Below are 23682 nucleotides of genomic sequence, written 5' to 3' on the forward strand. Positions count from 1 at the left end.
CACGTTTAAAAACAAATCTGGGTTTTTCCCTACACTTGGGTATGTTTTCCAATAAATGACAATGTTTTAAAATAATATTCTGTATCTTCCCATTAAAACCATCAAAGGTTAATGGTATAAGTAATTTGTTGTCTCTTTTTTCTTTATTATTTTTCTCACAGCTGATACTAGTTGATAGTAAGTCCTTTCTATCCTTAATTCTTGCTCTATACTTAGCCTTTTTTAAAATCTTCTTTGGATAACCCCTCTGTTGCAGTTGTTGTATGAGAGAATTAGCCTGATCATCAAAATTCTTCAGATCACTGCAATTCCTTCGAATTCTTTTCATAAGAGAAAAGGGTAAATTACTCTTAATATATTTGGAATGAAAGCTATCATAAAAAAGATATGAGTTGGCATCAGTAGGTTTTGTAAAAACAGATGTTATAAGTGTATTGTTCTCTTTTTTTAATAAGATATCCAAAAAATTAATATGAGACTTACTATAGTTAATTTCAAATTTAATAGATGGATGTTGAGAATTGACATATGTATGGAACTTATGTAGATCAGCTTCGTCCCCTTTCCAAATGAAAAAAAATCATCCAAATATCTTTTATAAGCCGAAATATATTTAAAAAATAAATTTTTTGATGTTAAAATGTACATATTTTCAAAATAATCCATATAGAGATTTGCCAATTCTGGGGCAAACTTGCATCCCATAGCTGTCCCAGATATCTGCCAGTACAGATTTGATTGAAAACTGAAAAAGTTTTTTGTCAAAGCAATTTCTGCTAAATTACAAATAAAATTGGTCGGTGGTAAGAAAGGATCTTCTCTATTATTTAAAGTGGTTTCAATAATATGTAACGCCTCATTTTGTGGAATGTTAGTATAAAGTGATATGACATCCATTGTAACAAAAAAGGAATGATATTCCAAGGTGTTAATCTTATTTAAATGGGACAAAAAGTCCCCTGAACCTTTAATATATGATCCTATCATTGGTATAAATGGTTTTAAAAAATAATCTACATATTCAGATAATGGTTCTAAAATAGAACCACAACCTGAGATGATGGGTCTGCCAGGGATAGAAAGGACTGGATAGAAAGGACTTACCATCAACTAGTATCAGCTGTGAGAAAAATAATAAAGAAACAAGAGACAACAAATTACTTATACCATTAACCTTTGATGGTTTTAATGGGAAGATACAGAATATTATTTTAAAACATTGTCATTTATTGGAAAACATACCCAAGTGTAGGGAAAAACCCAGATTTGTTTTTAAACGTGCACCAAATTTGCAGGATCTTTTGGCCAGCCAACTCCAGGCGCTCTTGGATGAAACCGATTATCTAGATCCGTTTCAATCTGGTTTCAGGCCCGGTTTTGGCACCGAAACAGCCTTGGTCGCCCTGTATGATGACCTGTGTCGGGAGAGGGACAGAGGGAGTGTGACTCTGTTGATTCTCCTTGATCTCTCAGCGGCGTTTGATACCATCGACCATGGTATCCTTCTGAGGAGACTCGCGGAGTTGGGTGTCGGGGGCACTGCTTGGCAGTGGTTCCGCTCCTACTTCGCGGATCGTCACCAGAAGGTAGTGCTTGGGGAACATCACTCGACACCATGGACTCTCCATTGCGGAGTCCCTCAGGGGTCGGTTTTATCTCCCATGCTTTTCAACATCTACATGCAGCCGCTGGGTGCAGTCATCAGGAGTTTTGGAGTGCGTTGCCATCAGTATGCTGATGACACGCAGCTCTATTTCTCCTTTTCATCTTCTTCAGGTGAGTCTGTTGATGTGCTGAACCGTTGCCTGACCGCAATAATGGACTGGATGAGAGCTAATAAACTGAGACTCAATCCAGACAAGACCGAGACATTGTTGGTGAATGCCTTCCCTGCTCAGATGGTGGATGTTAACCCTGTTCTGGATGGGGTTACACTCCCCCTGAAGGAACAGGTACTTAGTTTGGGGGTTCTTCTCGACTCTTCCCTGTCTCTCGAGGCCCAAGTGGCCTCGGCGGCACGGAATGCGTTTTACCATCTTCGTCTGGTAGCCCAACTACGCCCCTATCTAGAGAGGGACGACCTCGCCTCTGTTGTTCACGCTCTGGTAACTTCAAGATTGGATTACTGTAATGCGCTCTACGTAGGGCTGCCCCTGAAGACAATTCGGAAGCTTCAGCTGGTGCAGAACGCAGCTGCCAGACTACTGACGAGGACCAGTCGGTCTTCGCATATAACACCTGTCTTGGCGCGTCTGCACTGGCTTCCTATTTGCTTCCGGGCGAGATTCAAGGTGCTGGTTCTTACCTATAAAGCCTTACACGGCGTGGGACCTCAATACCTTGTGGAACGCCTCTCTCGATACGAACCTACCCGTTCACTTCGTTCAGAATCTAAGGCCCTCCTCTGGGTACCAACCCATCGGGAAGCCCGGAGGGTGGTTACTAGATCTAGGGCCTTTTCTGTGGTGGCCCCTGAGTTGTGGAACAGCCTCCCCGAAGAGGTACGCCTGGCGCCTACACTTTTATCTTTTCGGCGCCAGGTAAAGACCTTTTTATGCTCCCAGGCATTTTAATTTTCTTAACCATTTTAATCTTTTAATCCGTATTTTTAATTTTTGTCGTATTGTGTTTTTGTAGTGTTTTTTGTTGTTTGTTTGTATATGTTTTTATGATTTTTATTATGATATATTGTATTTTATCTTGTTTGTTCACCGCCCTGAGAGCTATTCTGCTAAGGGCGGTATATAAATTGAAATAATAAATAAAATAAATAAATACATTCAAATACTCAGGTGATACCCAGGACCACTACCTCCTCCTTTATATCAAATCCACCAGCAGGAAACTTTCCATGTGGTAATTGCAGTGTGTGCAATAATAACAATAAGACCAAATATTTATTTAATTTGTCAAAAAATAGGAAATTCCAGGTTAGAGAATTTTTTAATTGTAACACACAAGGGGTTATCTGTGATATCACATACCCTTGTAACCTTTTTTATGTAGGTATGACTACCAGGAAAATCAAGATCAGGATATGTGAACATAAAAGTTGTATCAGAAATATGAGACGTAATGCCCCCTTACTCAATCATTTCATCAATCAAGGTCATACTGAATTTGATTTAAAATTTTGGATTATAGAAAAAGGTAAAGGAATAGGTAAAAATTTGAACAATTTTCTGTTAAGAAGGGAGTTATTTTGGATTCATACTTTAAAAACCATAAGTCCATATGGTCTCAATGAAGAAATTAGTTGGCTGCCTGTCTTATAATCTAAACTTATTTTATGTTTATCAGTTTTTCTTTTTCATTTAAGATGATTACAATTTCATGACAGAGTATTAAAGCAGGAATATAATTGATGTATGTATTATACTTAGCACTTGTTTGGTTTTTTAAAAAAAATCAGTATGCAGTATTACCCTTTGTTATATTTCTTTAAGAAAACTCACACAGATGTCCTGGTGTTTAGTAATTAGGCCTCCAGGTTTTAATTAGTATAAAAAGAGCATCAACTTTGCCAAACCCTTATATAAAAAAAATTGTGGGCAAGGACAATGTGTTAAAAGCATTAATTGCAATGTAAGTCTTTTAAAAATAATATTTTTTCTTTTTTATGTGTAAAAAATTCTGTGATATTTCTTTGTATTATTTCTTTTATTTATGTGTATATCTATATATTTTACAGAATTCATTGGATACTGAATTATATTTGATTCATGTTGTGAGCCAGTTTTATAGTATGTATATTTTATATTAGATTAGATTCTTTCTATAAAAATATTTTTTTATATTAAGACATAATTATATTGTGCTGTATACTCTTTCTATCTTTAAGGCCATTGAAAAAGACATTTTGTGTCGAAACACGTCTGGCTGGACCATCTTGAAAACATCCTCACCACATCAGAATTTGATTTCTCCTACTAATCTTGTTCCATATCAGAAACAATATTCATACTTATATATTGTTCTTGACATACATTTTTGTAAAAAACTTTTCATGTTTAAATTTAGATATATTCTGTTATATTGATGCATTCTTGGTTTATTTCACCTTATTATAATAAATATTTTCAGGATTTATACTGCTAGATTCACCTTAATTTTTTATTTTTTATTTTTACCTTTGGTATTCATTAAGGTTCCATCCTACTTGCTTTGTTTACAGTACCTCACAAGTGAACATACCACATAATGACCACTGAATATAGGCCACTCTTTTTAAAGCTTGGTAAACGGTACTCTTCTGATGCAGGCTAAGATCAAAAACTGTCAGATCTAGCTCATGAGCATAAACTATCCGTCATATTGCAACTTCAACCAAGTCAGCGATAACACATCTAGGCATTAGCAGATGGCACCAGGGCCAAGGAGATCCAACATGCTCAGTGGGCTCAGAGTGGAAGGAAACATTGATCACATAGGCCAATGCCAAAAGTGCTTTCAGAGATGTTCCATTATAGGGCCATTTATCCACACTTGCCTTGCTTTCCTCCAATAGCTCCATGAAGAAGGGGGTTGAGTAAGAGCTGGATTGATGTGGGATTGCCTAAACTGTTCAGAATCTGAAGAAGATTAGGCTCAGGAAGAAGCCCTTTCCCACGGTTAAGTGCCTGCAAAAGCAACAGCAGCAAAACAGGCATCAAGTGGCATCTGAGTTCTCTAATAGCAAAAGAACTTTTTTGCAATCATTACTCCAATCATGCAGGAAGGGAATTGAGGCTTCAATTTACATAGCATTTTTTAACTTGCAATATACAGAACATTTAGACAGACCTTCTGCCACTTTGGGCTATTGCAAGGAGTAACATCTGGCTTCTGTGTGTAGTATTTTGCTTTAATTCAAATGTTGTACCCTTGTGATGAGGTGGGCTGAAAATGTAATTAAGCTGCCCTTCCTTCAGTTTAATGGCTCTGTCAGTACCAAGGTATTTGCACAATACAGTGGATAACCATATAGAGCAGATAATGGCTACAGGAGCAAGCCTTGCTGATGTGCAGAGGGAGGGAAGTTTGCTCAAAGCAAAAGCAAAGGAGGCATTGTGCCAGTCCCCTGAGCTGCAACACCCAGTTCTAGGCCAAAATATAGAACTCATAGAAAGATGGAGGCACAGGGAATAAGGTGGTCAAATGAACAAAAAGCAGTACTGGTGAGAGGGCCGTTTCAAACTTCACACAATAAGAGACAATTCATTAATAGGCAAAAAACCTTGCGGCTTAAGAACATACCTAGAGCCAACAGATATTTCTATCAAACTGTAAAAAGCAGGTATGTTGGGCAGCTATAGTGAATGCACCAGGGGAGCAGGAAACCTGACCTCCTCTCTGAGATACTGTACTGCCCTACAAATTGGTCAAAATGCAAACTCAATTTGGGTTGGTCTTTCACAGTCCAATCCACTTGCTGTGTAGCTTGGAAGGATTTGGTAACATGTGCCTCTGAGCATATGGTGAGTGGTGGCAACACCTGCAATCAGCCCAAATAATAGAAAGAAGACATGTGCTGTGCTGATCTTGTTTTAGCAGGGAGGAAGCAACATTATTAAGGCAGTTGATATAGTTATAGTTTTATTATTTGGGCTGATTACAGGTGTTGCCACCACTCACCATATGCTCAGAGGCACATGTTACCAAATCCTTCCAAGCTACACAGCAAGTGGATTGGACTGTGAAAGACCAACCCAAATTGAGTTTGCATTTTGACCAATTTGTAGGGCAGTACAGTATCTCAGAGAGGAGGTCAGGTCTCCTGCTCCCCTGGTGCATTCACTATAGCTGCCCAATTTCCCTGCCTTTTAAAGTTTGATAGAAATATATGTGAGCTATAGGTACGTTCTTAAAGCGCAAGATTTTTTGCCTATTAGTGAATTTCCCTGCTTTTTAATCCGGGAGATAAGAAATGGGATCTTGTGCAAGTTTGCTGAGAATGGATTGATCATTGCATGCTTATTGAGTTCAGTGGGATTTACTCCCTTGCAATCACGCTTAGGATAGGTGAACGACCAAAGGGGATGGGGAAGGGAGGAGGAGGGAGGGGAGGAAACGCAGGGGGAGGACTGAGATGGCAGCAGGCAGGACGGGGAGGGGAGGAGAAGGACAGGTTCGATCATTTGCATGTTTATTGAATTCAGTACGATTTACTCCCTTGCAATCATGCTAAGGATAGGTAAAACTGACCAGGGGAAGAGGGAAGGAGGGCTGGCATGGGCAGGGGAGGAGGAAGAAGGAAGAGGGGAGGGGAGGAGGAAGGGAGAGGAGAGGGGAAGGAGGGGAAAAGCAGGTTTGATCATTTGCATGCTTATAGAGTTCAATGGTATTTACTTCCGTGCAATCATGCTTAGGATAGGTAAAACTAACCATGGAGAGGAGGGGGAAGGGGGAGGAGGGGATAGGGAGGAGAAGGGAGGGTGGGTTTGAACATCTGCATACTTTTTGAGTTCAATGGGATTTATTTCTGTGCAATCATGTTTGAAAATGGAAATGGACTGCCTTCAAGTCAATCCCGACTTATGTTGACCTTATGAATAGGGTTTTCATGGTAAACGGTATTCAGAGGTGGTTTTACCATTGCCTTCCTCTGAGGCTGAGAGGCAGTGACTGGCCCAAGGTCACCCAGTCAGCATCATGGTGGTGTGGGGATTCGAACCCAGGTCTCCCATGTCATAGTCCAACACTGACCCAGGGGAGGGGCAAGGAGGGGAGGAGATTGAGTGGGTGGGCAATGGGCAGAAGGGAAGACCCTTTCCTTTTCAAAAGGAAAACATTGTGAACAGTATCACTGCTTTTCAGTGTTTCCCCCACCTTTTTATTCTACAGCAGACACATGTAGCCTCCCACCCAAATTTAAACCAAAGCTGTCCCTGGCCACATCCACACCAGGCCTTTATTTCACTTTGAACAGTCATGGCTTCTCTCAAAGAATCCTGGGAAGTGCAGTTAGTGGTGCTGAGAGTTGCTAGGAGACACCCTGTTCCCCTCACAGACCTTCAGTCAGACTGGCTGTTAAACCAGTCTGGCCACTGGAGCTCTGTCAGTGGGATAGGAATCTCATCTCAGCACTCTTCACAAACTACACTTCCCAGGATTCCCTGAGGGAAGCCATGACTGTCTCAAGGGAAATCAAAGTCTGGTGTGGGTGTGGCCCCCTGATTAGCCAAGCCCAGCAGCTGTGAGTCTGGCTTTTAGAACTCTGACAGTTGGTTCTTACTGAGCATGCCCCGCATTATCATAGGGTTCCAGCCAAAATTTCTTAAATTAATTAAAAATCAGCCAGGCATTTTTTAAACTTTTAAACTGCAGAAGATGAAGGTCAGAGTATGGGGCCAGGTCAGTAACTAGATTACAGGTACTCTATGAACATGGCTGATTTTTAATGAATTTCAACAGATTATGGGAACTCGGAGAAAAAAGTCCAAATGGGCTCTGGGTTTTTTTCTCTCTTTTTAGACTTTGAACTCTCGATTCTCTCTGACTGTTTTGTGTATCGCCATGAAAATTGAGAGGGTTGTTAAGCAAGCGTTTCTGAGTTCAGGACTATGTTTTGTAAGGTTTTTTTTTTAAAAAATGAGCTTATGGGAAGCCTCAGAATGGCATGGGGGTTATTTTCAATTTAACATTGCAGAATGTGAAAAATCCACGGTGGCTATAGTATACAGCCACTGTCATGGCTGTATAATCCTTGCAGCATTTTTATACCACTCAGTATTAAGAAAATGTCAGAGTGGTTTACAACTTAAAACCATACATTAATTATTGTGAGTTTAATCTTACTGTTGCCTGGGCAGCTATCAGAGCAGCTAGCATACTTCGCCCAGGAGGGCCTGGAGCACAGAAGGACACTCTGATGTGGTTCCCAGCAAGTGGCAAGCCATTGGTGGCCTGTTGAACCATCTCTGCTATCTCAGCAGACTCATACTCCAGGACTGCAAAGCCCTTCAGTTGCCCATCCTGACCATATGCCAACTACGCAAAAGGAAAGAAAGGCAGTAAGAAGGTCACTTAGCACAAAAGAGAACATTGTTGATTGACTGATTTAGATCATTTCTATACCACTCAATATATAACAAAGATCTTTAAGTGGTTTACAGAGGTTTGCCGTATGTGCTTAGAGCCAACCAAAGTTGAAGAGCCTACAGCCTCAGTGAATCCCAGCAGAATTCAGTATTAGTGAATCCTACTCAGCTTAGTGCTGGAGTAGCCAATGTGGCGCCCTCCAGATGTTGTTGAACTCCAACTCCATTCAGCCCCAGCCAGCATGGCCAATAGTCAGGAATGATGGGAGCTATAGTCCAGCAACATTTGGGGGCACCACATTGGTTACCTTTGGCTTAGTGGGACATATTGACTAAATGCACATAGGATAAGCAGTAAGTTCTCTTATCCGGACCTCATTTTGTCTAGAGAACTGAGCTATCACAAAGGAACTGCTCAAAGAGGGTGCGAGTAACAGGACAATATCACAGCAATCCCCCACAAGAGCCTCACTAGCATGATTACAGCTACTGGCCCATCCCTCTTTTGCCTTGGGGTTGGCAACCAACTCATACTTTGTTTCTCAAAAAGTCCAATAATGCAGCCAAAGCAGCCTCTAACTATTGCAAATCACAATGTTTTGTTAAAGGGAATATTTGGGGTGTGGTGTGGTGAGGAACTTTGTTGCAGAAGCAACTTGACGTATGGACACTGGGCCTCTGTAGCCAATAGCCTTGCCATCAGCATTACCAGACTGTTACAATCAGGTTAGCTCTGTTTAGATAATTATATCTCATTTGATCAAATGGAAATTGGTCGCCTTTTTTATACACAACTTCTTGACCAGAGTCTTTGACATTAATATTAACAAAGAAATTGATGTGACAAGCAATCTGGTTGTTAAGTGTAGCTGCTTCTGTTGCTACAGCTACTATCAGGTGGCAAAAAGGATACATCCTGTCTCATGTTTGGAGGAAGCCATAAAAATATGGAGACAGACAGATGCTAACAGGTTAAAATTATATAGGAATATCTGTGGATGTAGAATTCTGCTTCCGCATCCTACACGTTTCCCTGATCAGAAGCACATTCTAGTCAGCATGTTGAACACACAGAAACAAATGTTTTGCTCTTGGAGTAAGTTGTGTGATTCAAGCAAGCAATTTTCTTCTCGCTGAAAAGGGTTCTGAATGTTAACCCACTGGCAATGAGCGCCAAAGCACTTGTGACCAGCAGTAAATTTTTAAACTTCATCCTTGAAGAAATTTGTTACACCACTCCAATACACTATTCACAGAAGCAAACTGGACTTGTTTGCAACTTGGGAAGGGATGGCAGCCTAACCGTTTGTTGCTTCACAAACATCCTGGGAAAGGGATTCTAAAACAAGTGCAATGAGCCTTTCATGTGAGGCTGATATGAATGTTGCACCGAGCAGCTGAAGGGCATCCCACTTTCCAGCAGCCCCAAGGTGCTCACCTGGCAGTATGTTGGAGGGCAGATGGCAGAGAAGGTCTGTCTCAGTTCTTCTATATCACTATAATTGTGCGGCAGTTTATCTACACATAAGCACTTTGAATGAATAAGATCTAGGGTCAACTGATTGACATCTGTCCAGTGAACATATAGCGTCCGTGTTCCCAGCTGTTTGCCCAGCAGGTCAGATTTTGCTCTGGCTGCTGAATCCTTCTTCATGTACTCAACAAAGCCATAGCCTTTCGAGTGCCCTGTTTTCTCACTATACACCAGAAAGCAACGCTCCAGATTCCCAAAGGGCCGAACCAGGTCCTCAAACTGTTGCTGTGTATAAAGCTGGGGCAGGTTGGCAATGCACAGCAGGGCATCTGTGGGTTGCAACTGCACTGTGATCTCCTTGTCTCTTAGTTTGCTCAGGTGGAATTGCTTAATGGCCGATTCTGCCTGTTCCCCATTCAATAAGGTGACGAAAGCTGCAAGAGATGGAGGTTATATAAAAGCTATTGACAAAAAACAGACCTACAGACCTCTGTATAGATTTCAATCAGAAAATGTATACATAACAAAGAATTGCCTTGCTGGACCGGAGAGAAAGTCTACCTCGTTCAGCATTCTGTCTTCAGCAGCAGCCAGGCAACAGATGCCTTGAGGAAGATGTCAAGCATAGGCATGAGAGACAGCCATTTCCTAATTATCACCAGAACCTGATGTTCAGAGGTAGAAGATGTTTTAATAAAACTGGCTTTTGATGGCCAGGGATAATATTGTTTACCATTGCCATTAGGTGTGCATGGAGTGAGCTACACATCCAGCTTAAGAGCACATCTTTGGGAGCTCTTAAGAATTTTCTTAGTATTTTCCTAGATCAGCCTTTCCCAACTAGTGTGCCACCAGATGTTGTTGGACCACAACTCCCATCAGCCTCAGCCAGCATTGCCAATGGTCAGGAAAGATGGGAATTGCGGTCCAACAACATCTGGTGGCACACTAGTTGAGAAAGGCTGTCCTAGATTGAACAAAGCTGTAAGCTCAGTAACTTCTGTTTAATAATTTCATAGTTTACAAATTACATAAATTTGCTCATGTTTATCCCTTGCTACCTTTGGCTTTCCTCCCTCTTGTTTTATTTATGCATTTATACACACATTTATATCCTGCCTTTCCTCCATGATGAAAATCAAAGACTGTGCATGGGGTTCACAGAAAGTTTCACGTCCAGACACAAGCTGCTCAGATTCAACAAGGGCTCTTGCATCATCTGCTGAGTCTGCCGCCTCATTCAGTGTCAGTTGCAAGTTCAGGGCAGGGTCTTGTCTTTACTCTGGTTACACTATAAAGCAGCCTGCACACGGATGGTACTATACAAGTCAGACTAGTATAAATCTGAATACGCATCCTTGGGGAATCACACTGTTTAGCTTCTTCCATTATGAGAACACTGTCCTTTATTCTTACCCTCTAGCTTTTTAAAGACTACCAAATTTTTAACATTCAGCTGCTAAACTCTTATCAGCCTTACTTTGTCAAAAGGCTTTTGAAAACTGACATACAATATCTACTGAATGACCAGAACCCATTTTTTCAACTGAGCTACATTTTAAGTGCAGCAAAAGTGCCCACTGGCACCCATGTGCCTACACTCACACTTCAATTTAAGACAATTGGAAACAATGAGAAATCCCACTGCTGAGTGCCTCTGAAACCCAGTGAGTTCAGAGATGAGCCCCTGCTTATCTCTTTGCACTTTCCACAAATGTGCTTGCCACGTTAAATGTTATGCTTGCCCTGAATTGTCCTGTGATGCTCAGCTGCTTGTTTGATAAGGTGATAAATTAGGATACAATCTTGGGCTTCTAGCACTAACCAACACACACCTGCATTTTTAGGTTTGTGGCTGTGTCTGGATTTTTCCCCCCATGACACTAATTATTTGTTTGGCTCCTTGGTTTGTATGGTCACCATCAGCTTTCATCCTAGCCCCACTTGGAAGCCACAGAAGATGTGTAACTATCTCCCAATGGAAAAAGTAACCTTGAACTAAATATTCCCCAGTGCCCATCAACCTTCACCCAAGTAGTTAGTTCAAAAGCTGATTCCATTTCTAGCTCGGGTGAACCTTATCTTTCAGATACAGCTGATTCTCAGCAACTATTAGATCTAAAGCTCTTCTCCCTAGTCCACTTCATCCATATTCCGAGATCCTCCCTAGTCCCTAGTCCCTTTCATCCACACACTGAGACCCTCACAACTGTCTAGCTGGACCTGTTCATAGCAGTGGCACTCTTTCCTCTTTCCTCAGCTGACCCAAAGGTTGGTGCCAAGGCATGGTCTGAAGACACATCAATGAACCCACCTTGCTGAAGCCAATTTATAAACATAACATAATTCTGGATTTGGCATATTCCAGGAGTACTCTCTTGGGCCTAAAAAGGTTGATACAACCAAGCTACTTTCTTTTTCTTCCTCTGCAATGCCCCACAATGAGAAGGAAGGGTTGAAAAAAATCCACATTTTTTTAGCAAAGAGACTCTGCAATGGAGACTCACCCAAACCAGAGTTTCCACTGAAACCAATAAGTTACTGCAACATAGCCATGATTAACTAGACATCTGGCCAGTGCTTGAATTCCACAAATGCCATCTTGAGTTCCATGATGGAAGATAGGTAGAGTATAAATGTACTAAATAAATGAAATATTAAAATATATTACATCAATGGTTCAAATTTCCCTAACTTCCCTAATTGAGTTAGGGAAGGGCCACAGCTCAGTGGCAGAGTATCTGGTTTACACACAGAAGTTCCCAAGTTCAGTCCCTGGCATTTCCAAGTATAGACAGACTCCAGTCTGACACTCTGGAGAGCCTCTACCAGTCAGACAACCCTAGATGGACCAATAGTCTGACTGAGTAGAAGGCAGCTTCCAATCTTCCTAACGCTCCACTCTTGATCCATTTTTAGATGCTGCACCTCTGCTATAATTCACTAAGTTTTCATTTCTTAAATATTTTAGTCAAATCATTCTGCAGCAACTTTTTTATTGAAGAAAAGATTCATCAAGCAACTTCCAGGTCACTTATGGAAGCCAAAAAGGCAGGCCTTCAGTTCATTGTTTCCCTTCAGAATACTAACCTCTGTAATCATATTGCAAGACACAGTATAACTGGCTGCTGAGCAGAATTAGTAGTAACCATATGATATCCAGAGATAAAATACTAATCAGTTGTGTTTCCTCATGATCAACAGCTTGTTTATACTCTGGATCCCAATAAGCATTAATCATACAGTCAGCTTGTTTGCGGGAGCCGAGCAGAACATCTTATCAGGAACTGCATGCACTCACGCTTTCTTTGTGATGAGTTAAGGTAACTGATGTGTTCATGGGAACAGCATAACCAGAGTGTTAACTCAGATTCAGAGGACAACTGCTCACAGTGCTTTCCAAATTCAGTGATATGGACTCATGCTGAGTGTGAAATATCTTGGCCTCAGTCATGCCCTCCACTTTTGAGAAAAGGCCTAGTAGAGTATGGATAATGATGTCCCTCTGGCAGTGAATTCCACCAAAACAAAGTAATTCCCACTAAAGCGTCTTCCCCTTCCCCACCCCCACATATTTCCTAGGAAGGCTATTGGATTTTTGGAGGTTTTCTACAGAAAGGCAGGAGGGATATTTACTAATGACGTTACCAGTACAATGAATTCTGCCTTAAGATGAGGGGCCCAACTAGGTTACCCACGGCATTCCATCTCACTGATTCTATGGATGTTAGGATTGATGGAAAGAATGGCCCAGCATTAGAACCAACCAACCTTCATGCATGCATGCCAGAAGCTCTTCCTGATCATGAACAATTTCTAATGCACAAAAATACTACACTGTTTAAATGAGGCAGAAGATACAATGTGCAGCCTTGTTCAATCTGTAGAAAGCGAGTTACAGATATTCAGCAACAAACAGGAATGGCCAATGGGATTGTTTCCAGCTCAAACACAGACACTCCCATGCGGCATATACAAGACTTCATGGGGCTTTACACCCCTCGGCTCCTAATTTCCAAACGAAGTCACTAGCCACCTCAAATATGGTCCAATGTGCAAAACTGAAGGAAGATCACACACAGAGGACAGTAAGACCAACACAAACAAGATGATCACACCAGTGAGAGCAATCAAGAAGTAGCATTAGAAGAGCCCCCTCTCCCCAAAAAAACATGTGCATCATCCCACCCACCCCTCAGCCCTGAAAGGCTACATTGGTCATTCAAGGCAGACTAATTGAAATGGGGCTATCCATTCAGCTGGGTTCAGTAATCTGTCTGTCAAGAGTTCCACTGAGGGCCCCCCCTTCCTATGACAGCAAAGAGAACCCTGTAATGCAATTTTACTTACCAGTCCCCTTGTATTTGTCCACGAAACAGTACTTAAGTTCGTAGTCACTCAGCAGATCATGAACTTCCTGATTAAAGTCAACAGAAGAAATCCAGTTAAGCCAGAGTATGAAACATAAGCTCTTTCAACCAAAGGAATCCCAGCCACCTCCCCACCCTCACCACTCCAGTAGAGTCCACAGAATACACAATCTCCCCAGAAGACAAAAATCCTGCAAAATACACCCAGCCCTCAGTCCTGGAGACAGTCAAGCCCTACTGCTAAACTTGATAGCATGAAATGAGCATTTCATTTTATAGTGAACCGAAGACAGACAGCTGAACCCAGATCTTGGCAGCAGTTCCAGCAAAGTTTATTCAATCCTTTGAGCACTTCCTACTTACGGAATTCTTACCTGCAGATTTAGCTTACAGGCTTGAACAAATAAAGACGAACTGAACATGCCCCACAATGCTTCATATTGTCCCAGGACTGGTTAGAACAGCTCCCTTTTGTTGAACAGAAGACTAAAAGTTTGGCAATATTCAGCATGCACGAACTGAGAAACCTCAACACAGAACTGGCCTTGCTGTTAGAAATCCCCTATCTGGATTCAAACTCAGAAATATTACTGTCCCAGCCCAGATAAAGTAATCAGATACATATTCTGGTCTTAAGACCCTCAAAGGCCCAGAACAAGCAAATAAGTTATTTGGAAAGTCATCCCAAACACACTTAATTGCTTGAAACCTTCGAAAATGGCAGTGGTGGGAAGCTAAAGTCCCTCTCTGGTCTGCTAAGGCTACTCTTAAAAGCTTTGTTGTTAGCAAGCACCTCAGTAAATGGGATGTAAAGATCTCCAACCAGTTGTGAGGGTACGACTAGAGAACCCGAGAGTTCCAGATGCATTTTTATTACAGAGAAAGTAAAAAATCTATATTCCTAAGAAACTGTATTCACCCGCTTATGAGTTTCAACCCATCTGTAATTAACAATTATGGCATAAAGCCAGACAGTATTAGATACTGCCTGCCAAATGCTCATCTCAGCTTGTTCACCTTCAAAAGGAATTGGGATTAGGGAGTCAGACCTTTACGTTCTTAAAATCAGCTCCACTTTCATTTAGGTTCAAAGCTCTGATTAAAATAATAAAAGTTTTCTTTTAGTTCAGGCCAATGAATGTTCAGCATCACTGCACCAACCAGCTCACATAGGGAAATTCAATATGCATTGTGTGACAAGGCAATTCATATTGTACCTTGCTCTTAACACTCTAAGAATATAGCATATATGTTAAGGTAAATAAAAGCTGAGCGGTTACTGTGCACAAAACCAGCCAATGGGCACATCTCAGGCCTCATGGAGAATGTGCACATAAGCTATCCATGAAGAGAAAATTGTGCACATTCCCAGTAAATACACATAATCTCCAACAGGCCTTGGAAATGTGTGTGTATCGACTGAATTGTGTACATTCTCCAGCCATTATGCAGAATTCCTAACAGGCGTATCTCAGCTATATTCTGACATAGCTGATGTGAATAGCACGGCTGTGGATGTTGCCGTGGCCCTTCCACTCTGTTAAGCATGATGTTCCCCGGCTCGAGTTTGGACTATGCATGCATGCTGTGTTTCTGACCTGTCAATATCCAGTCCTAAAGCCTTGAAAAGACTATACCAATGAGGGCAGGAGTGGGCACTCTTTCTTCCATCAAGGGTTGGCTTCTCTAGGGGCTACAGATGGACATGGACACACCCTCTCTCTCTTCCAGCTCCCCTTTTCCTGCTGGGTAACACTTCCTTTCGATTATGGTTGCCAGGTCTCCAGTTTTCACTTGGAGACTCTGGATTTTTGGGGTCCTCTCTGGGTCTCTGGGTAAGTCACCCCAATCTCCAGACTTTCAGCTTTCATTTAAAATAGTTTCTAGGTGGTCTGGTTCAAGAGATACACACCAAAATGTCAGTTGCCCCGCCCAACTTCTGTTAAATGAGCTGCTCTAACCTCTCCCTTTCAGGTTTGTAGCCAATAAGTAAAATCAGAGTTCTGATTGACAAGGGATTTGTTGACCTCCAGGCAATAGCTAGAACCCACTGTAAGGGCAGAAAACTGTTGTCTTTTCCTGGTTATAGCTTTCAGCAGTAGCAAAAGCCCCAGGAGATGTAGAACAAAAAATTACAGAAGAATCTTAGTAGGCAATTGGTTACTGGAAACAATTTCAATTATGATTATATTACATGCAGGGTTTTTTAAAATTGCTTGCTAAAACAGCATATTGTATATTTTTGAACAGAAATTTAAAGAAGTGTACATGCAACTTGTTTACATTTTTCTGGGCTGCTCAATAGGGCAGTTTATTTGTCTAATTCATAGCCCGTTTTGAAAACCTTCCCAATTTTAAGTTTTCATCCTATACTCGATTTTCTGGTAGTAAAGTTGCAATGCTAATCCCACATACCGAGAGTAAACACCACTGAATTCCATAGGACTTACTTTTGTGTAGACATGGTTAGGACTGTGCTGTAAATCAATGGGACTTCTGAGTGAACATAGAAAAGGATTGTGTTTGCATTGTAAATCTTTCTCTCCCACTCCAATCCTATTTTTTAAAGCAATTAGGCAGGGCTTACTTAGGTGTCTGAGAGCCTGTGTGGTGTAGTGGTTAGAGTGTTGGACTACGACCTGGGAGACCAGGGTTCGAATCCCCACACAGCCATGAAGCTCACTGGGTGACTTTGGGCCAGTCACTGCCTCTCAGTCTCAGAGGAAGGCAATGGTAAACCACCTCTGAACACTGCTTACCACGAAAACCATATTCATAGGGTTGCCATAAGTCGGAATCAACTTGAAGGCAATACATTTTTACTTAGGTGTCACTGCTTTTATTTTGTAGGAAACCAATACTGATTTTAATTTTTTTTAAATGTTCTGCAATGACCAATTGGTTTTGATAACAAACTATTATATAGGATGTATGTGTTTTTAAATCTCCAGTGTGTGTGTGCATATGGAATCTTTCCTACAACCCTGTGAGGTAGGGTTGGAAACCAAGGCAGCTCACAACAAGATATAAATCCATTTAAAAACCAATAACCATAAAACAATAATGAAACAGTTGCAAAACAGCTTAAACAGGCATGATTCTGAATTTTTGGTTGGGTGCTTCTGAGTAAACATGCACAGGATTGCACTATTGATATCTTTACAGGTTGTGTAAATAATAAACATTTTTGACAGTCATGCTTATATAAATATTTCTTCATACTGTGTCTCAATAAGTATCTGATTTCACACTATGGTTGTATATTATTATTTCTTCTACATTTTGTGTCCTTCTTCCTTGGGGTGGTCATGGTCCCCTCTGTGGTTTTCACTCTGAGGGACAGATTAGGCTGAGAGATGGTGAGTAGTCCATGGTCACCCAGTAAACTTTGTAGCTTATTTCCACTTAAAAAAAAATAATTAAAATGATTTACAAGGAGGAAAAGTTTATTAAGTAGATCCACACAAGACATTTGAAGCATATTCAACTCGCATTTAAAGCACATGACGTCCCCCCAAAAATCTTAGGAAGTGTAGTTTCTTCCTTACAGTTATAGTTCCCACCACCCATAACAAACTACAGTTCACATGATTCTGGGGTGGGATTCATGTGCTTCAAATGTGTGTTGAATGTGCTTTAAATGGGTAGTGTGAATCTGCCCTAGGTGTGCTGTGCATTCATTAGTAAATTGAAAAGAACAATTTTAAAAGATACTTTTTTAAACAGGGGAAGGGTTGTAGCTCATTGGTAGGGCATATGCTTTGCATGCAAAGGTCCAAAATCCACTTCCTGGAAAAGACTATTGCCTGGAATCCTGGAGATCCAGTGCTAGTCCATGTCATCAGTCCTGAGCTAGATGGCACTAAATGGCCCGACTCGGTATAAGAGATATTCCTTTATCCCTAAAAAAGGAAAGAGATCCAGGGGCCACAGTGACTCCAAAATTTATTTATTTACAACATTTATTGCAAAAAACCTCAAAGCAGTTTACAGAAAGAATTAAAACAACGAAATGATTAGCAAAAACAGTTAAAGACAGGTATTTAAAAACATTCAAAATAATAAAACCAACAATGAGTTAAAAACAGATAAAGAACGTAATAGCTTCTACATGCCTGGGTAGGCTAACCTAAAAAAAATACATTTTTAGCAGGTGTCAAAAAGAGTACAGTGAAGGCCCCTGTCTAATGTCAATAGGCAGGGAGTTCCAAAGTGTAGGTACTGTCATACTAAAGGATTGGTTTCTTACAAGAGCAGAACAAGTACTATGTGGCACCCGTAACATGGAAAGAACACCTTGAACTTGGTCTGGCAGCAAATCAGCAACCAATGCAGATTCCAGAGCACATGTATTATGTGCTGATAGGGTCTCAATCGTGCCACAGCATTTTTCACTAACTGCAGCCCCCCGATCAGGTTGTGCTGCATAGGGATTTCTATGAACTTGTCTAACTGGCTGCCAGGATTTTTTCAGTTATGATTAGGAAACCTGAATGGTTGTGGGATGCTGAGTTTTCTGCCTTACTCACAGGAGTCTCATTGTGGTTGGCATGGTATTGCATTTAGGAACTTATCACTGGCTTTTGTTCTTTTTCTACTTGCATTTAATTTACCTCTGACATCACTCCCTCACATCCATAGAAGCAACAACAGTGGCTCTAAGTGCTCAGCTCAACCCCCTTAAACCATTGATGATGCACCTTGTTGATTGTATGATGGTTTGTTTCTTGCCCAATAGCGGTAAAAGAGAATTCACATACTGCAAAGTGTGGCTTCAATTGCTGTTGTTCCCTAGCTGCTGCCCATGAAGGTAGACCAAACCATGTGTGTTTTCTCTGTCATTTATTGCTCACTGGAATTGGGTTGCTACCAAAGTGAGTTTATAGCAGCCCACAGGGTAGGTAGAAAAGGCTAGAGAATCTTCTTAACTCTTACTCATTTCTCAAACCTCTCTCTGCAGTGAAGGCTCAAGTGTCTTTGGAGCAGCCACATTAAAAGGCAGACAGAGCATCCCAGGCAGGGGGTTGCCAACCCTGCTTGGATATGGATGTCTTTGCAGAGGATCCCTAGTCAAGCCTTACCAACAGCACAATCCTATCGACTCAGAAGTAAGTCCTGTTGAGTTCTATGGGGCTTAGTCCCTTAGTAAGTGTGCTTAGAATTGCAGCATTCAGGACCATCCATCTTTACTCCTGAGTGCTCCCATCCAACATCTCCACAACATTAGGCTCCTTTTTTCCTACAGTGGCCTTCTGGTGACTGGCCTGGCCTGACAGCACTTAAACCCTTCTTGCCAGAAGCAAGTAGGCTAGATTAAATGTTCCCTGCACAGGCTCCCTAAGCAGGTGAGACAAAATGATCCTATCACTTTAGCTGGACCTGGGAACACCCTCATTTAGCTAAGATTTCTATCTTAATTTCCAATCAGATATTTTTTTTTGTTTGAGTGGTATGCACCAAGCAACTGTGGTTAATGCTCAATGTATCATGCTTAATGGCATCACTAGGGCCCACCCCTGAAATCTCAGCGTTTGGGATGCTTCTGACCTGGCAACCCTAATTTCAAGTCGTGATTGAACCCATGCTGCTATGATGCTTTTTCCTAAGCTTAATAGCAGTCGGGGGGGGGAGATTTCCATCAGAATCATGGAGGGGGAGGGAAGGTTGAAAGTTTTTGTTTCCCTGTGATCCTGCTTACGCTACTCATCTGACTGGGAAACAGATGAGAGTGGTTAAAAGGACGGCAGAAAAAAAGTTAATGGCTAATCAGTGGAAGCATATGTTGTGGGCCACGTAAGATTAGGTAGTGGACCAGACGCTTGGGGGGTGCAGATTGCTCACTTTGGAACAAGAGATAGAAAAAAAGCATGCTTCTTGGAGACTATACATACTGACCAAAGAATGTGCATATTGCCTGGATAATGTACAAAATTCAGCTGAGATATGCACATTTCCTGTTGGATATTATGCATAATAGCTGGAGAATGTATGAAATTCAGTCAGTATACATATTTATTTATTTATTTATTTATTCGACTTATTAGTCGCTTATCTGACTGAATTGTCAGCCACTCTAAGCGACGTACAAAGCAGAACATGTAAACATCAAAACATTAAGAGACTAACAATAAAAACTAAACAATAACGTAGACGCAACAAGTTCCAATAATTTGATTATGGACGAGGCAGCCGATCTGGCATGCATAACCGAGACCTGGGTGGGCGAACAGGGAGGAGTTAGTCTCTCCCAGATCTGCCCACCGGGGTATTCGGTTCAGCATCATGGTAGATCTGAGGGTCGGGGAGGTGGGGTTGCTGTGGTCTATAAGAGTTCCATCTCACTCACCAAGCACCATGTCCATACAACTACTGGTCTGGAGTGTTTGCACCTTGTGTTGGGCCAGAGGGACAGACTGGGAATCCTTTTGGTGTACCGCCCACCTTGCTGCCCAATGGCTTCCCTAACTGAGTTGACGGAAGTGGTCTCGGAGGTATTGTTGAGATCCCCCAGACTATTAGTACTGGGAGATGTCAACATTCATGCCGAGGCTACTTTGTCTGGGGCAGCTCAGGACTTCATGGACTCCATGACAACCATGGGGCTGTCCCAATATGTTAGTGGCCCAACACATATATCGGGGCATACTCTCGACCTTATTTTTGTTACTGGACATGGGGATAGTGATCTGGACGTAGGGAGTTTTACATCTCTCCCTTTGTCATGGACAGATCACTGCTTGCTGAAGTTTAGACTTTCAGTGACCTTTTCCCTCCGCAAGGGTGGGGGACCTATTAAATTGGTCCGCCCCCGGAGACTAATGAATCCTGAAGGTTTTCAAAGGGCTCTGGGGGGTTTTCCGGCTGATAGGACCAGCGCTCCTGTCAAAGCCCTGGTTAATCTGTGGAATGCAGAGATGGCCCGGGCTGTCGACACGATAGCTCCTGCGTGCCCTCTCCTTTGCAGAGCTCATTCAGCTCCTTGGTATACTCCAGAGTTGAGAGCTATGAAGCAAGATAGGAGACGGCTTGAGCGGAGATGGAGACGAACTCCAGATGAATGCAATTATACGCTGGTCTGTGCTTTCACCAAGCGGTATGTAGGAGCGGTGAGGGTGGCGAAAAAACAACACTTCGCCGCCACTATTAAGGCATCTCTCTCCCGCCCAGCGGAGCTTTTTAGAGTTGTCCGAGGGCTACTCCATCTAGGCCTTCAGGCCACTGTAGATACATCGGTGGCCCGCTGCAATGAGTTTGCTGAGCACTTCCAGCACAAGATCTTCTGCATTCGCCGGGACCTAGACTCCCATTTAATAGCAGTTAGTCCTAATGAGGTGTCCGGAGCACAGTCTTGTCATGTTTTGTTGGATGAGTTTCAGTCGGTTCAGTTCGAGGACGTGGACAAGGTGCTCGGACAGGTACGTGCAACCACTTCGGTACTAGATCCTTGCCCCTCTTGGCTAATAAAAACTAGCAAGGAGGGAACAGTTGGCTGGGCCAAGGAAGTGATAAATGCCTCTTTGCGAGAGGGAGTGGTCCCCGGTTGTCTGAAAGAGGCAGCAGTGAGACCACTCCTGAAAAAGCCTTCCCTGGACCCAGAGGATTTCAGCAGCTACAAACCAGTGGCGAACGTTCCATTCCTGGGCAAGATCTTGGAACGAGTGGTTGCTGACCAGCTCCAGGCGCTATTGGATGAAACCGATTATCTAGATCCATTTCAATCGGGTTTCAGGCCTGGTTTTGGCACTGAGACGGCCTTGGTCGCCCTGTTTGATGACCTATGCCGGGAGAGAGACAGAGGGAGTGTAACTCTGTTGATCCTCCTTGACCTCTCAGCGGCTTTTGATACCATCGACCATGGTATCCTTCTGGAGAGGCTTGCGGAGTTGGAGGCACTGCGTGGCAGTGGTTCCACTCCTACTTGGCGGGCCGTCTCCAGAAGATAGTGCTTGGGGAACATTGCTCGACACCATGGGCACTCCAATGTGGGGTCCCGCAGGGTTCGGTTTTGTCTCCCATGCTTTTTAACATCTATATGAAGCCGTTGGGTGCGGTCATCAGGAGTTTTGGAGTGCGTTGTCACCAGTACGCTGATGACACGCAGCTCTACTTCTCCTTTTCATCCTCTTCAGGTGAGGCGGTCGATGTGCTGAACTGTTGCCTGGCCGCGACAATGGACTGGATGAGAACTAACAAACTGAGACTCAATCCTGATAAGACTGAGTTGCTGCTGGTGGATGGTTTCTCCAATCAGATGGTGGATACATATCCTGTCCTGGACGGGGTTACACTCCCCCTAAAGGAACAGGTTCGTAGTCTGGGAGTCATTCTAGACTCTTCCCTGTCACTTGAGGCTCATGTAGCCTCGGTGGCACGGAATGCATTCTACCAACTTCGGTTGGTAGCCCAGCTACGTCCCTACCTGAGTAAGGAGGATCTTACATCAGTAGTACATGCTCTGGTAACCTCACGTTTGGATTACTGTAATGCGCTCTACGTAGGGCTACCTCTGAAGATGGTTCGGAAGCTACAGCTGGTGCAAAATGCGGCGGCCAGACTGCTAACAAGAACGAAGCGATCGGACCATATAACACCTGTTCTGGCCCGCTTGCACGGGCTTCCAATATGCTTCCGGGCCAGATTCAAAGTGTTGGTATTAACCTACAAAGCCTTATACGGCGCGGGACCACGATATCTGTCGGAACGCCTCTCCCGTTATGAACCGGCTCGTACACTACGGTCTGCTATGAAGGCCCTCCTCCGGGTCTGGACCTATAGGGAGGCCCGGAGGGTGGTGACAAGATCAAGGGCCTTCTCAGTGGTGGCCCCCGAACTATGGAATAGTCTCCCCGAGGAGGTGCGCTTGGCGCCGACCCTATCATCCTTTCGGCGCCAAGTTAAAACCTTTCTCTTCTCCGAGGCATTTTAATTTTTTGTTAATGATGGTAATGTTTGTAATTTGATCTTAGTTATGCAGTTTTTAGATTGTGAAATTTGATTTTAGATTGTGATGCTTTTGTATTTTCCTGTATTTTATTGTATTTCTGGATCCGTTTCAATCTGGTTTCAGGCCCGGTTTCGGCACTGAAAGAGCCTTGGTCGCCCTGTATGATGACGTTTGTCGGGAGAGGGACAGGTGGAGTGTGAGTTTGTTGATTCTCCTTGATCTCTCAGCGGCGTTAGATACCATCGACCATGGTATCTTTCTGGCGAGACTTGCGGAGTTGGGAGTTGGGGGTACTGCTTGGCAGTGGTTCCGCTCCTACTTCGCGGATCGTCACCAGAAGGTAGTGCTTGGGGAATATTACTTGACACCCTGGACTCTCCATTGTGGAGTCCCTCAGGGGGCGGTTTTGTCCCCCATGCTTTTTAACATCTACATGAAGCCTCTGGGTGCGGTCATCAGGAGTTTTGGAGTGCGTTGTCATCAGTATGCTGATGACACGCAACTTTATTTCTCCTTTTCATCTTCTTCAGGTGAGTCTGTTGATGTGCTGAACCGTTGCCTGACCGCGATAATGGACTGGATGAGAGCTAATAAACTGAGACTCAATCCAGACAAGACTGAGACACTGTTGGTGAACGCCTTTCCCACTCAGATGGTGGATGTGCATCCTGTTTTGGATGGGGTTACACTCCCCCTGAAAGAACAGGTTCGTAGTTTGGGGGTGCTTTTTGACCCTTCCTTGTCTCTTGAGGCTCAAGTGGCCTCGGTGGCACGAAATGCGTTTTACCATCTTCGTTTGGTAGCCCAACTACGCCACTATCTGGATGGCGACGACCTCGCCTCAGTTGTTCACGCTCTGGTAACTTCGAGATTGGA

General features: G+C 42.8%; 1 protein-coding gene across 3 annotated transcripts in view; it reads right to left on the minus strand.

Moving 5' to 3' along the window:
- Positions 1–23682, minus strand: part of RAVER1 (ribonucleoprotein, PTB binding 1) — a 60029-nt gene that overhangs the window by 22984 nt on the left and 13363 nt on the right. For all 3 annotated transcript variants that reach the window (XM_061613764.1, XM_061613763.1, XM_061613765.1), the window contains exons 2-5: positions 13843–13909; positions 9457–9926; positions 7777–7968; positions 4490–4619 (exon numbers count right to left, since the gene is read on the minus strand). In XM_061613764.1, the coding sequence (XP_061469748.1) occupies positions 4490–4619; positions 7777–7968; positions 9457–9926; positions 13843–13909 (859 nt within the window). The remainder of the gene's footprint in view (positions 1–4489; positions 4620–7776; positions 7969–9456; positions 9927–13842; positions 13910–23682) is intronic.

Source organism: Rhineura floridana, chromosome 3 (genome assembly GCF_030035675.1).
Source record: "Rhineura floridana isolate rRhiFlo1 chromosome 3, rRhiFlo1.hap2, whole genome shotgun sequence".
NCBI lineage: Eukaryota > Metazoa > Chordata > Lepidosauria > Squamata > Rhineuridae > Rhineura > Rhineura floridana.